This window comes from Uranotaenia lowii, chromosome 3 (assembly GCF_029784155.1).
Source record: "Uranotaenia lowii strain MFRU-FL chromosome 3, ASM2978415v1, whole genome shotgun sequence".
In the NCBI taxonomy this organism is placed as follows: Eukaryota; Metazoa; Arthropoda; class Insecta; order Diptera; family Culicidae; genus Uranotaenia; species Uranotaenia lowii.
In genome coordinates, this window is record NC_073693.1 from 63682885 (window position 1) to 63698725 (window position 15841).

The 15841-nt window shown below is 33.5% G+C and overlaps 1 protein-coding gene across 3 annotated transcripts in view; it reads left to right on the top strand.

Moving 5' to 3' along the window:
* The first annotated feature begins 4713 nt into the window (after nt 1-4713).
* Nucleotides 4714-15841, top strand: part of LOC129757895 (fatty acyl-CoA reductase wat-like) — a 61387-nt gene continuing 50259 nt past the window's right edge. The window contains exons 1-2 of one of the 3 annotated variants that reach the window (XM_055755270.1): nt 4714-4884; nt 5796-6091. In XM_055755270.1, coding sequence (XP_055611245.1) covers nt 5937-6091 — 155 coding nt within the window. In that variant the 5' untranslated portion in view covers nt 4714-4884; nt 5796-5936. Of the gene's footprint in view, nt 5002-5081; nt 5363-5795; nt 6092-15841 lie in introns of those variants that run through there. The other 2 variants (XM_055755269.1, XM_055755271.1) reach the window with 2 other exon arrangements.

Genomic DNA, 15841 nt, shown 5'->3' on the forward strand with positions numbered 1-15841 from the left:
GGTGGGAAAAAGGGTTTAAAATTCATAAACCAGCGGAAATTTCAATAGTAATAATTGAAAAGTGAAAAGTTATAATTATATTCGGTATTAACCAGGATACTGCCCGGGTAAAATTCTCAAATAAAGCTTCTCTGTTCACTCAGCACTGTGAGCCAGTTTTGGCAAAATAAGTTAGTTATTTAAGTGCAGTGACCATTACTTGGAAAGTTAACGTAATAATAAATATTATTATCGTGCGAGACGTGTGTATGTAATGAAAATGTGAGGCTGTTTTTTTTTTATTTTAGATGTTCTATACAGAATATCCTGACTGACATGTTTCGATGAAATAAGAAATGAAAATTTGTGATGCTTTTTTTCATATCTTGATTTTTCTTTTAGAATTCAGTTTACATATTATATTTGTCCAGAATTTGGGTTGAAAATTATGGAATTTAATACCAAGATTTTGATATTTCCCTGAACCCCTTAACTTATGTAAGAGAAAAACTATTCGAGATTTTATTTCACGGGGGCCTCTTTGTTGTTATATTTCAAGTTTTCATTCCGATTTTCTAGTTTTGATTTGAATAAATTGAAGTAGTATAATTAAAGTAATGTTAAAACTTTTTTCCCTCGGGGGGCCTCCTAAGCCGGAGGGCCCGAGGCAATTGCCCTTTTGCCCCCCCTTTAATCCGGCCTTGCAATGCAGAATTAGGCTAAAAAATATGTGAGTACAAGACACCATATATCTATGATTTCGTATGTAGAAGAGAGGGGTTATAATTTTTTTTTTCAATTTTCCCGGGATCTCGGGGATTTCCGGGAATTGTTCAGATTTCCCGATTTCCGGAAACGTAAAAATGGCCGGGAAAATGGACACTCTACTCGCTAGGCATCCAGCAGTGATGTCAATTGAATTTATTGTTTATCAATGACAAAAGACATGCCCCCATTCATTACCTAATCACTTTTTTGTCTAACAAGATATGAAGTTACGATTTTCGAGAAAGTTGTTTAGAGGAAAATTTCCTTTAGAGAATTTATAAATTGGCATAAATACTATAGGCTGGGTTCCACAGAAAAGTAAAAAATGATGTTGATTTTTCAGTACAAAATGTTCAATTTTCCCATACAAACCTCAAAGTTCAGCCACCGACCGTGGCCTAGAGGATAGCGTTCAATTCTCCTAAGCCAGCGGTCATGGAATCGAATTTCGGTCACTGCCTACATACCTTCAAGAAAATACTATTATGTATGCCATAAGATTCTCTTATGAAGTGGCGCCATATGAAATATCATTGAAACTCATAAGATCGTGAATGAATTCTTAAGATGAACGCCTACTGCAATGAGAGTTTGTTGATTTTCATAAAATAAATCATTCATGGTCACCATCAGCAGCACATTCACGACCATTCATTTTTTTTTTTTGACGATCAGCTTGCTGAAACGTCAACAATAATTATGTTTTGGTTTAGTAATATTTTAAATCTTCACAGCAAAAACATCAAATCAAACATATCGTTCAGGAGATGACAATAACATTTAACTATTGAGGAAAACTTACACTGAAAGAATTCTTCACATGACCGCTACGTGAAAATGTACATGGATTTTTCCCACCATGAAAATCACGTAAAACCTACGTGAATTTCAGGTAGCCAACAAAGCTAGCACAGCAAGCAGAATTCACGTAATTTTCATATGAGTTGAACGTGAAAATAACGTCCAGCGGATGTGAAAAGGGATTCGTTATGCTACATGCGATTCACGTAGATTTAATTGAAATGTGAGTTTTTTTCGGTATACAATAAAAAATGTTTCGAACTGGTAGAGGCATTTGATTATTTCGTTTAATTTGAAAATATAACACACTAACTTATTCAAAATCACACAGCACTACATTTTACTTATTTGTATTAAAATCGATATCGCCGGGACATTTCTTTTTGATGTCTCTTGTTAGGCTTGCCTTTGCGTCCAAGCCTAATTCCAAATCCTGTTTAAAAATGAAAAGATGTTAAAAACAAGCACACAAAAAAATTTTAATTACTTACAAAAAATCAGCTTCTCCATCAACCGTAATTTCTGTAACAGCCATCACAAACGTTTGGATGGAGGCCATATTTACTACTGTATACTTTCGCATAGATCTACGTGAATAAGCTATTCACAGCTACGTGAACGTTCACATATAATGCACCAAATCCCTTTGTACTTCATGGATCACTGGATTTTTACGTAAATCAAATGTGACCATGGTTGTGACAGTAAACTGTTATGTGAATTTTACGTAAGGATCAAGAGAATTTGTATAAGCTTGTAAGTGATTCACGTAAGTCAAGCAAAAACTCACGTTATGAACGCCTACGTGAAAATCCAGGTGAATTTAACGTTTCCTTTTCGGATGAGTGTATACCGTCAAACGGGGCATCATGCAACAGCGGGGTTCGATGCAACATTTATACAACACTACATTGAATCAATTTTTAATTTAATGTATTGTAATAAAGTTATCTTTTAATGATAATAAAATGATGATGACATAATTTCTCGCATCTTAAACAAGTTGTCTTAAGTTTTTTTTTATTTTTCTGTAAAATTTGAAAAATCGAGCAATAAATGTTCAAATTTTAACATTTTTTGATGCCGAAAAAAACTTTATCCAGTATGACGGATCGGCTTGATAAAATTACCTACAAACTTTTTACAGGTTTCCTCATGTTATACCAACATTGTTGGTGTAAAAATATTTTTCGAACAATCACCCAATTTTTTTAAATTAATATTTTTAAAATTCAGTTAGGTGTCTGGGGTTAAATCCAACAAAATGCAAATCAAAGAAATACCTTGTAAATCTCGTTTCCATGTGCTGGAATATGAATGTTTTTCTCACGCGTTTGTAAACATTTAAATTTCATTCATCCAAACATTTATTTTTATGATTTCAGTTTGTAGAATTTTTCGTAGTATTATTTAACCCCTAAATGTATGCAGCATCCTTATTTTCAGAAAAAATGTGAACATTTGCTCTGTTGTGGTATGAGCCTACTTGGTTGAATGATTCAACTGAATCAAAGCAATCGAAAGATTCCTTTTAATTCAACCACGGTAAACGAAAAGTTCATATACCAGTATTTCGATAGCAACTTACTACCTTCTTCAGTGAACGTTTTCGATTGATTCAATCGTACGTTATACGGGACTTACATAAGTCACATAAAGGGCACAAAAGTGCTCAAAACTGGATTTGGTAAGTCACAAAAAGTGCATTGAAGTGCTTTCGAAATCAAATCACCACTTCAAATTTTTGTTTCAGTCAGAACAACATCTAGGCGTGGTCTTGTAGCATGTTCGATTCTCACCACGAAGATCGGGGTTCGATCCCCAAGCCCGGCAAGTTTTTTTTTTAGTAATTGAGTGATATGAACCGAAGCCAAGGGTTCAGTTGAGATAGAGAGAGATTTTTGCTCATTTTGCCATTTTTTAGAAGCTGAATTAAGAGGCCGCTGGAAGCTGAATAGAAGATCATCAAGACTTGTTTTGGAACTTGAAAGTATTATTAAGAACTTAAATTTTGAGCTGTATAGAACGTACTTCATATCAATGATGGGGCTGAATAAGTGTTTTTGTACCTGTTTGATGGGACTTTTGGTTGCTTGGGTAGTTCACTCATGGGAATTGGGCAAAACAAGTCACATACAACGTACATAACAATCACTTTTGCATCTTTGAAGTTCATTAATGAGTACATAAAGTTCACTAAAGGGAATTGGGCAGTTAATTCTCATTGTCAGCTAATATGTAACTTTCAATGCCTTCATTCGAGTAAATATGTGACTTTTGGTTGCTTGGGAACTCAATGAATTGATGTATTGCAAAATAATTAGTAGTGCTTAGCCTCATTTGATGCGCATTGCATGGCGGTATAATTCCTAAATATTTCACTTTTGATTCAAAATTGACCACTTCTCCATCAAATGTTAAAGGTTTAAATGTAATTTTTCTACTCATAGTGAATGCTTTAACTGCAGTTTTGCAAGGGTTTATGTTCAGTCCCTTTTCCCTTCACCAGGATAGTGCGTAGTTAGATGCAGATAGGACTCTGTTTGACAACACGTCTTCATATTTTGCCGGACTGTGTCCAGCATCATTCCTGGTAACAATTACCACAAAATCTGTGTAGGAACTAAGTATTTATCCAGAAAGCAAAATACCATGAATGCTGTCGTCAATTTTTTGAATCAAGGGTTCAATCTGTAGAACACCAGCACCATACTAAGCGGACAGCCTTGTCGAATGGAGCTGCTTATTTTTTTTTTAGAATTAAGAATACATAGAAAGAAACTCAGTAAATATTTTAAATGTGAAGTTGATAACTAACGATGCTATTTCATTTGTAAACGTAACACTGAAGCGTGTTACGGAAAGCAATCACCCAACTCAAATATTCACCACTAAGCTCTTAAACATCGCGCGCGGGCACACGAATCGATCGATCGATGGAACATTTCAATCATCACACCCACAATTCTCTAACAGCAACGTATGGTGCGGCCTGTTAACCATTTAAAAACCACCAAAACCGCGACGAAGACGTCGCGACGCCTCCATCGCTCAGATCTGCTGATATCATTTGGCGCGCACATGATTTCAGCGGTGCGCCGCGACGCACCGTCCAATGTCGATTCGGATCCGGTCGATATCGGTGAGTGGTCCGGCAGCTATTTAGCTTACTTATTTGTCGGAACTCGGGCCGCGAAGGTGAGTGCAGATGTGGTTCCTCGCTCAGCTTAGCTCAAATCAACTCAGCAGGTGTAATAACAATACCCAGTCAGTAGAGCGAAGTACGTACCCCGTATGATCAAGCAAAGCAAAGTTGCTGCTGGCTGAATAAGTGAAGTAGGTACCTAGACTTGGGCGACGCGCGCGACAATGAGCATAGAATTGTCGGAAACGTGCGCTTAGTTTCATCAATCAGCTCAAACGGTGTGCACGCATTTTGGTGGAATTCGGAAGGTTGGAGCTTGACTGGCTCTTAGAAGATCTCTAAGAGTTTTGAGGAGAAGAAGTTGTCGGTTGTCCAGGGTTCCTTAAAATATTTGTGTGATCCTTTTCGGGGGAAGTTGTGATCTTGTATCTTAAAAAATTTCGGCTGAGAACTGTGCTCTCGATTCGATTCCGGCCTCCATTGAGGCGGGTGTGGGTGCATCGTGGTCCGGAATTGATTTTTATTTGCTCAAGTGATATCTGATCAAGAGAGTCCGCGACTGTTCGAGTGTTGCATACATTTCCTCGGTACTTTTACATAATATCCCACAACCAATTGCGGGCGTCCTGTTCGAACGCATCGGCCTTTGAGCCGGGGTGGTGTTTTTAAGTTAGTACAGCGACCAAGGCAAGGAGGCAAGCGAAAGTTGATATTTTTAATTGTTGAAAGTGTTTGATTTGAATAAATAAATCCACGGACCCTGGCCAGATGACCGTTTTTGTGCGCCACCATTCGAGGAGAAGTATTTCCGAAGCATTAGAGAAACCTCGAATGACCGCGAACGGTTTTTGTTTACGCATCCTATCAACATCATCGTCAGTCAGCAGTGTTTGAACGCTTATTTTAATTTCACTCCGCTTCTTACTGTTTACTAGTTGTTTTTTGTTGTTTAGGGTGATGTATTGATTCATTCACTAAAAAATTCCGAAGTTCGTTTCCTATATGAAGTCAAAAGACAATATGTGTTCATGAAAAATCTGTCGACAATTTTGGTATCAACTTTCGAAAGCTCTCGTTAAAAAAAAATCAATTTATCATTCAGATCATTCAACGTCGAAAGAAGAGACAAAGTGAGTTCTTAAAGGACAAGCACATAGTGATACAATTGTAAAAAAAATAGTGGACAGTGATTTCAAAAGAGTGTATAAAAAACAAATATCGAAGGAAGTTTCTGGCAAAGAAGATGAGTCTCAAGCTGGACCCCAACAACGATCTGGCGATGGTGGAGGAGAAACCCAGCGGCAACACTCCGGTGATGGAGTTCTACAGCGGGAAGAACGTTCTGATCACCGGGGGGACCGGATTTATTGGGCGGCTGCTCATCGAGAAGCTGTTGAGGTGAGTTTGTGAGAAAAAGATTTTAGTTGAGGAATGTCGGAGTTGTAACCATAAAAGTATAAAATCAAAGGTTCAAGTAATGCAATTACTTGATATTGCAGATGGATATCCGTGAGATGTTTCTTAGGTATCGTTACCATAAATACACTTGAGTGTTGTTTTTCATCAAAACTTATCCACAAATCATAAAAAAGAAGTTTAAAATGAATGTTTGACTGTCTGTCAGTCTTTCTCTATCGACTCGAAAAATGCCTAACCAATTAGTTTGAAATTCAGTCTTTGAGAGTTTTAGGGGCCAGAGATGGTTTCCATAACAGTTTTAAACCTCTCCCATCTCAGAGAGTCCCCTCTCTCATACAAAAATACGATGATATATGATTAAAGCCTAAAAGTTTCAAGTGACTTGCATCAAACATGTTTGACAAACTACTTTTGACATTTTAAGAGGATTGACCACGTTCTTAGATAAGTAACAACATTATTTAAAGATTTATTGTTCTGTAAGTTTCTGTCCCTTCCATTTAGGTAAAGAAGGAGGATGTACCCCCATACATAATTGAAAGTTATATATGATAGAACTGGAACAAAATTTGTCATTGAACGAATTTTTACATAATAGATTTGTTTTGTATTGATGAAAAGATTTGATTGAATAAAATTAATTTTTATTTTACTGATAGATCCTTCCCAGTTTTGTAAAGAGGGCTCAGAGTAATTTTTTTCTGGGTTCTTAAGGCTATGATCATTTAGTATGCGGGCAGTTACAAACGTGTGTATTTTAAAAACTATTCATTTGATCGAAAAACTTTATATGGAGGAAATGAAGGTGTAAATTTGACATTTAATGTAAAAATATAAAACAAATTTATCAATGATTTCATGAAATACTTTACCTTTTTCATAAAATCTCTTTCTTATCTTTGCACACTTTTTTAGTCATATATTGATCTATTTTTTTTTTACCACAGAAGCAAAACCTTTGCAAAATCATGATATTTTACACAAATTCACCTGGAAAAACCAATTGGAATCTGGTTCGAACCTTTTCATGAGTAGGCATCTCGAATAATTTGACCTCTTAAATTCGGTTGTATCATAAATTTCTTTGTCCATCAGAATACATCTGTGTGTAAAAACCGTTTGCACAGATTGGGATCCATGGAACTGCTCATTATCAGTTATTTACTCGGTGTCTTCTAGTCAGGCAACACTTTTCGCCAGCCGGAAACGGATTTACTGCATAGTTAAGCGGTCTACTTTTAGTTATTCTCAATAACCATAGTCTTTTTACCCATATTTGAGATTAAGGGTCCTACTCCGATGCTTCGTTTGAACTTCGTGAGCATTCTAAAGTGGCTCCTTACACTTCTTAACCATTTGAGTCAAAATAAAGAATAGAAAAAATCAACAGTTCATGAGTTTTCAAGTCAACAATGAAAAATTTCCGAGGTGATTGTGCAAACTTATTTTTACCATATCTTTTTGCATTGTAAATATCTCAAACATACGATAACCTAAAAATCTATCAAAAATAGGCAAGATAGTCCTTTTCATAACCAACACAACGCTACTAAAGTTTTGCATATCCGAGCTCTAGTAACGTAGCTATCACCGAAATAAAGTGCCCGGATACTAAATGATCATAGCTTTATTTATAATCAACCATGATTATTTTGAAGTAATTTTCAAACGGTTTAGTATACATACCAGATTTGATTACTTGAAGATTTAATGTGCTTATGCTTTTGATACATACACAGCCTGATCTTGTCAGCATCCCGATTAGTACAAAAATATTACTACGCATCTTCACTAGGGCCCACTGTGCAGTGTTGGACGCAAAGACAGCCGGAACACAGGGAGCGCAAAACGTGGACAACATTCCCATGATTCAATAATTTTTACTTTGGGAGCACAAATGCTGGAATAAAGTGTGCTCCTGGACTACGATCCTCGATAAATATTTCTTATGTGGGTGGAAATGAGGTTATTTTACAAAGAAATTTTTAATTTTTGAACATATTAATTTTGAATTTCTTAGCTCCATCCATGGAGTCATAGACCATGAATATAGTGCTATTGCTCGCTCTTTGAAAAAAAAAATTAAAAAAAAGGAACGTTATTGTAACATCGAACTTTACCTCTTCCAAAGATTTCATGTTAAATATAAAAGAATTTATTGCAAAAACTTTTGTACTTACAAAAAAATAGAACCAAAAATTTCTTTGAAAGCTCACTTCCATACTTCAACCTTACTAATAAATGCATTAAGTGCGTGTGACCTACCTACTATCAAAGATTTTTTTTCCAATCGCAGTTACTCCGAAAAGTTTATACACGTGCGCACGTGGGTAATAAACATAAAATAAACGAAAAGCCACCAGAAGTAGAAAATAGACTTTTAAAACACAAAAAATTTAAAACCATCCAAAATCAATTGATTCAAGGGACTAAGTTTAGGGAGAAAAAAACTGCTGAGTTAAATCAGATTGAATAAGTTGTTCTTATAAAATATAAATTGTAACGATTTAAAAGATCTTTGATCTTATGTTACATGGTAATAGTAAATAAATAAATAAATAAATAAATAAATAAATAAATAAAATTACAATGGAACGTACAACCTTTTTTCAGCTGACTATTCTTGAAAATCTAAGATAGTCAAAATTGAAAATTTGGAGTTTTGAAACAGGGTCCGGCATTAAAACGCTAATCGCTAATTCTGTTCCGTTTTTGTTAGATAATTTTCTTCATCACGTATTTTTTCACAAAAGTTTTGTACTAACTGATAAACAAACTCCACCGAAAGCAATCAATCAAGGAATAATGCTAAAACATGTTTTTTTTCTAGTGTCTAGAGTTAAACCGTTAATCGCTAATCGCTTATTTGTCTTCTACTTTTTTGCTGACCATTTTATTATCTCACGAGATTTCAGGTAAATTAAATAATAAACAAACTCCACTAGGTGCAATTGTTCAAGCAAGAATGCTAATGAATGTTATTTTCCATAAGGTGATGGAGTTTGTTTATCCTTAAGTCATTCAAAAATAAAGTTAAAAAATAAAAATAAACTAACACAAATATAGCGGACTAATTAGCGAACAGCGTTCTAATACCGACCTCGGAAGTTTTGAGTTTTCAGAAAACATTCATTTTTTTCATTTACGTATAATAATTATTTCGGAAGTTGAGAAGTTTCCAGAAAACATTCATTCTTTTAAATTTCCGTATAATAATTATCTTGGAACGAACTCACCAAAAAATCTTTGGGTCCTGATAGTCGTTGATCGATTCAACTTTCCAGTCAGCTCTTTACGGATTTCCGCTCTACACAACGTCTAAGAAAAACGATGGTCTTTACTTCGCCGAGTGAGACTTTTATTTTCCTGAAGATCACTTTTAACGATTGACCGCTAAACAATTTAACCGTTAAAATATTGAAAAATAAAATTTTTCCCGACGGAATGAAAATAAAACGCGTCCGTTACCAATGAATCATTGCTTTTAGATTATGAGAGGATTCAATGTATTTTAAAACCCTCCAGATGATTAGAAAAGCTGTTTTCAAATACACACCACATATTTTTTATAAGAATTAGAGGTTTTCACAAATATTTCATTCCGAAATATAGCCAGTTCTGGAATGTTCACTAAAAAATGAAATAGAGATTTTATTTTGTAGTTTTCAAACATTCTTAAAGTTTTGCTTTTTGCGATGATACGATTCAAAATAAATGAAAATAAAAGTTTCAAATTATTGTTTTCCCGGTAAGTTATTGAAAAAAGATTTCAAAATGATAAATCTTATTCTGAACTAGATGTTTTAGGTCAATATTTTCGAATCATCAGAAAACGAATGCGAAATAAAATATAGTATAAAACCAGAATTTAAAGCTTCGGACATAAACATCATTGCACAGAAATAGAATACATAAAATATAACCCCAGACTCAGAAACAAGTTAAATAAATTTCGGATAAGGTCAGTAATTAACCATGATTTAAATAATGTTTGATCAAGATTTTAATTGTAAATTTTCGAAATGGAAAAATAACTATATTTAAACTTTAAAGAAATTATTCAAAACACATTATAAATGATTAAATTTAATCTGATAAAAATGATAATGTTTCATTTCAGGTCAAGAGTTCCAGTGATCAAAGTCAGAAATTAAATTTAATATTAAAGTTCTGACTATTGTCAAAATAAATGACTAAAAAAGTTCATGTTTAATTGAAGTTCCCAATAATAACTTTGTAAATTTATAATACAATACATTAAATTCATCGTCACTGACAAATGACAAATGAAGGTTTAGAAAATGGGAATTTGAAGTTGTGTTGTAAATTTTGAGAGCACAAAGCAATAACTTATAATTGACTTAACATTTTACTTTAAAATTAAAACTTCTAGTTGCAATTTAGAATTGTTTTTCGAACTTGTTTTAGATAATAAATAAATCATGATCGATTCTAAAAAGATGATATAAAAAAATAATATAAGTGAAACGTTAAAAAAACTGATTAACTAACAAACCAGCAGAATTGTCAAAACTGATTTTGAATTAATTTATTAAATTTTATTCAATTAAGATGACGATTTATGATTAGAAAAAGATTAAATTCTTCAAATTTTCCAAAGTTAAGAAAAAACAGGTATTTTTACTGAAGAAAGTTTGAAAAAAGGTTTTAATTCGTCCAACAAATTTGTTGAAGTCTTCAAAATGATTAGATTTTTTCGTATAAAAATATCTTAAATTCAATTAAGTTCAAATTAACAGAAAAGTTCTAAAAAAATCTTTTATTTTACCTGATTAGAAAAGTTGTTCAAAAAGATAACATCTTTAGTTTTTCGCAGAAGTAAAAATGAATTGCGGTTGATATATACCTTTGTTTTAATTTTTTTGTAGGGGAGAACTGTACAAGACGCACCAGCGAGGTAAAATGGCCCATGCCATTTTTTCTCAAAAATACAATAACCTTTGGCTCCGAATGGTGTTTTTCTTCATTTTTATTGTAGTAAATGAGCTTTTTCATCATTTTTTAGATGAAAAGTTCACAAAAACGAATTTAATTCTTAGAAACAGAAGGATTAATAGACTCTGCCTAAAACTTGTTATTTTTTATGGTTGACATATAAGGTTTTATGGTAAACCAGTCTGCGCTATCTGATCCAACTGCAGCTTTTCGTTATAACCCTTGTATTCACTTTCAAATGACTATTAGTATTTTATCATATTTCACTAACTTCCCACAAATTTTTATTAAAATTAATATCAAAATTGGGGCAGAATGCCTGCAAAACCACGTGTTTTAGGCTCAAATTTTGAATGCTGTTAACTTTAGAGAAAAACAAAATGTCGAAACAAAGTGTCTTTCTTTTTATTTGCTGACTCCCAAATTACGATAAGAATGCATAGTTATAACAAATTTCGTCCTTGTTGGAGTTAAAAAGGTGCACCAATATTTGACTCGAAAAAATTATCTGCCGCCATGTTTGCCGCGATATCAGTCAAGAAATTGAATTTCATTGCCTACCTGAAGGCGTTTTACCTATAAGGATAAAAAAAGTGAATTTTGAACAGCAAAATTTTCGTGAAATTTAGCAATAATAAATAATTTTTTGCCAAAGTATGGTTAGTTTGCAAAAAAAGATGAACCTGTAATAAAAAATTGGATGTTTGAATTACTATATTCTGTGTAACCATTGTTCCATTTCTCACCAGCCATCCGGTATGGTGCGTTCTGTCCACTAGTTTTGGCGTTCTACCCCGTGACTTGTTTTCTGGCTGTTTAAGATTTTCACAAAAAAGTTACCAAAATCGTGTTTTTAACATATTATTTCTTTTTGATAAGATGTAAATGTGATCACTTAATCGTCGTGAACTTTCAATCTGGTTCATAGATGATGGGTATCGCTGTAAATAGCGATTATGCTTAACTGGTGCGTCTTGTACAGTTCTCCTGTTTCAAGGTTTTGTCAGAAAAACTCAAAATTTTGTTAATTTTTTTTAAACTATTTTCAAAAATTTTTCTGCACCAAAATTAATCAAAGTTAGCGCTTAAAGTTTTTGCACCCCAGCCATTTGTAGCCTTGGAAGCTTTTGGAAAAAACAAGAAAACAAAATAAAAGTGAGGTCAAAATCGATTTCTAAAATGTTTCATTTCAGCATAAAATTTGTTATTTTTTATTGTTTTTTTTTTGTTGTTTTTTATTTTCAAAGGGATAAGTAATTAAGAAATGGATGAACTTGTCAACAAACTCTTCTTAATAAACACCAATTTTGAAGAAGAGATAGGGTTTTTGTGTGTCAGGATTTGAGTTTCAGTAAAAAGGCTTAGAAAATTGCTTATCGAAATCGAAATAAGTTTCAAATTATTGAACGTCGCTGTCTCGTAGAATGAAATGCCTGCGGTCTAGAGTAAGGTTGCCAGAATTTTTTCCACTCCCATCCGGGCCTAGCAATTCCGGGCATTTTTTCAAAAAAACCTGGCAAAATCCGGGAAAAATTTGGGTGATATTATATATAAAAGCAAAGAAAAAATGCAGAAAAAATATGAAATTAATTTTTTATAAATGAAATTGCAGACTTCCAAAAACTGCTTGGAACATTTAAATATTTAAAGGTTTATAAAAGTAAATCAGCGGTTATTTGAAACAACCGTTGAAAATTTCCATACCGTTAATCGATTTTGCTGAAACTTACTCAAAAACTTTGATTTTTATTGGTTTCTTTGTGAAAATTGTGAAAAAATCCGGGCAATATCCGGACTTTTTTCACCATATCCGGGCAACCGGGCCGGACCGGACATTCTCTAAATTTTGCATCAAATATCCGGGAAAACCCGGATAAAACCGGGCAATCTGGCAAGCTTAGTCTAGAGTGATATATTCAGGAATTAATACCGGTGAGAGCGAGCCAATTTTATGACATGTTTGCTAACACTTATTATCAAGTTATTTCACATTTCTACGGTAATTTCATTTATTGAACTAAAAATTTAATTTGGGAGAAATCTCCATGGGGGTCAATCTTTTCCGGGGTACAGTTGGGTTACAGTTCACATGAAATGTACTGCAAGAATCAAGTAATATTTTTAACCATAGCTACATATATATATATTTTTTAACTTTATGAAGAGATTACCACCGTTATTTATATTTGTAGTTTTAATTGATCGGCCTCAGCGGTGAAAAGTGATGTCCTTTTTAGTAGGGACATCTAAAGATTATGAAATTTTTATAAAGATGGATAGAAGGTTAGATGAAATGAAAGATCAAATTTTTGTTCCTCACGGGCCTACTACTATGAAGTGGTAGGTACAGATAGAGTTGCATCTACTATAAGCTTGCCAGATTGCCTGGATTTATCCGGGTTTGCCCGGATATTTGGTGCAAAATTTCGAGAAAGTCCGGTCCGGCCCGGTTGCCCGGATATCGTGAAAAAAGTCCGGATATTGCCCGAATTTTTTCACAATTTTCACAAAGAAAGCAAAAAAAATCAAAGTTTTTGAGTAAATTTCAGCAAAATCGATTAACGGTATGGAAATTTTCAACGGATGTTTCAAATAATTTTGCTGATTTACTTTAATAAACCTTTAAATATTTAAGTGTTCCAAAAACTTTTTGGAAGTCTGCAATTACATTAATTAAATATTAATTTCTTTTTTTTTTGCATTTATATATAATAACACCTACACTTTGCCCGGTTTTTGCCCGGTTTTTGGATATGAAAATTTAAATCCATGCCCGGATTTTGCCAGGTTTTTTTTGAAAAAATGCCCGGAATTGCTAGACCCGGATGGGAGTGGAAAAAATTCTGGCAACCTTAATCTACCACCAACCCCATAAGAAGGCCAAGTGTGGTGGTAGATGCAACTCTATCTGTACCTACGTCTAATTTAAATTCCAGCTACTCTAGTTTTCTCTTCGTTGCATAGTGGGGCAGACCTGACCAATCGATGGTCAAAACCTCATAACTTTTTCAAATCAAATCCTACTGGTTTGAAGTCTTCTGAAAAGTTGTTCATCTGATCAAAATCTTTAATTTGATGTAACGTTTTGTTTCATCTAGTTGTTGTGGAATTTTATCTAGGTAACTTTTTCTAGCAGATTTTTCTTATCAACTTGAAGGCTACTAAGACGATCGGCGTGAAAATTATCATTTTCAGGACCGTTAAAAAGTTAAATGATGTTTTTAGATCCGTCCCCTGAAAAGAATGGGGAGCCCTCATACATATGTTACCTGAATATCTACAAAACTCTTGAATTAATAATGCAAATGGATCCAAATTTGTCAAGAAAGAAATGCATGTTACTTTAACGCTAGTTTGGGACCCATCTCTTTTCTGGAAGGAGATTTCATAGAAATGATACAAAATTTCCACATTTCTAAAAACTAATTAGGCAACCACGAAAGATGTAGCAACTGGTAGGAACTTGGCATGGAGCAAATAAAGCAAATTGAATCAAATTGAACGAAATTTGACCTCTGAGGATTTCGGGGTACGACAAATCGTTTATTATGATGGCTTAAAACTCATTCCATCTATGAACCGAATGCTTCCATAAAAATTAAATATGAAAAATTTGAACGGATTTTTTTTCTTAGTGTCATGTCAGTGTGATCAGTGGTAACAGAACAAATAAGTTTAGATAACATAAGTAGCTAATGGATCAAGTAGGCTGTTGCTCGATATGACAGCAAAAAACATGGTTGCATTGTTTTTTTTTAATATCCAAACATTCAGTGTGTAAATAATTCGTTTTTTTTATTTTTGAGTAAAACTAAAAGATTTGGTTTTTTTCTTCTGAACGAATGTTGTAGAAAAAAATCTTATAAATAAAAATGGAGACGTTTTCTTTGCAACACCATCACGTATAAACGAACGGTCGGAATGAAGTGAAATTTGGTATCCGAGGGTTTTTCGGGTCAGAGATAGTTTGTTAAATAGTTTCAAGAATCCTACTTTTTATGGAAGGGGAAGGGGGTCAAATGGGGAACAAGCCGTATAATTTTGTTACGATTTTCATAAAATCGATTCGCGAGTACGATGAAGTTAAGGACGTGTAGATGAAATAAAACGTTTATTACGATTTATTTACTGAATGGTAAAACGAAGTTTACCGGGTCAGCTAGTGTTGAACAAAAAATTAAGTTAGTTAACAGATACTAAGCATCTGACCGAAAAGGATTTGAGAAGGTTATAGAATTTGAGAAGGTTATAGAAATATTCCAAAGAATCTTATTTGCATATGAAAATAACTTTTTTAAACCGAAATAGTATTATCAAAATAACTAAGAGGAAAATAAGTTTTGAAAAAAATGTCAATGAGCAGAATTTCAAATTCGATCAAGTTCAAGTTTTTATAGCCAAAAGCATTATCAGCAATCCCAAAAGTACGAAAATTGTCCAATAACATGTTTCATTAAAACTTGAATATCTTATGAATTGGCAAAAAGTGGCATCTAGTTTGTTTTTGTTGGATAGCTGAGACTTCCATTTAAATGTTTAAATAGAAATAAGAGTGGTGTAACGTGGGGTAACATGTTGTATGATTAAAATTCGTAATTTTTTAACTTTATACGTTTATGCTCGTAAAAAAAATTACGTTTTTTTTCGGACTCAGACATAAGTTCTGGCTATGGAAGTACGATTAGTGATTAGTGAGTAAAAAAAATTACGTTTTTTTTTCAATTCTTCAACGCCAAATAAATAAATTTCATATTATTCTGAACACATCCATGT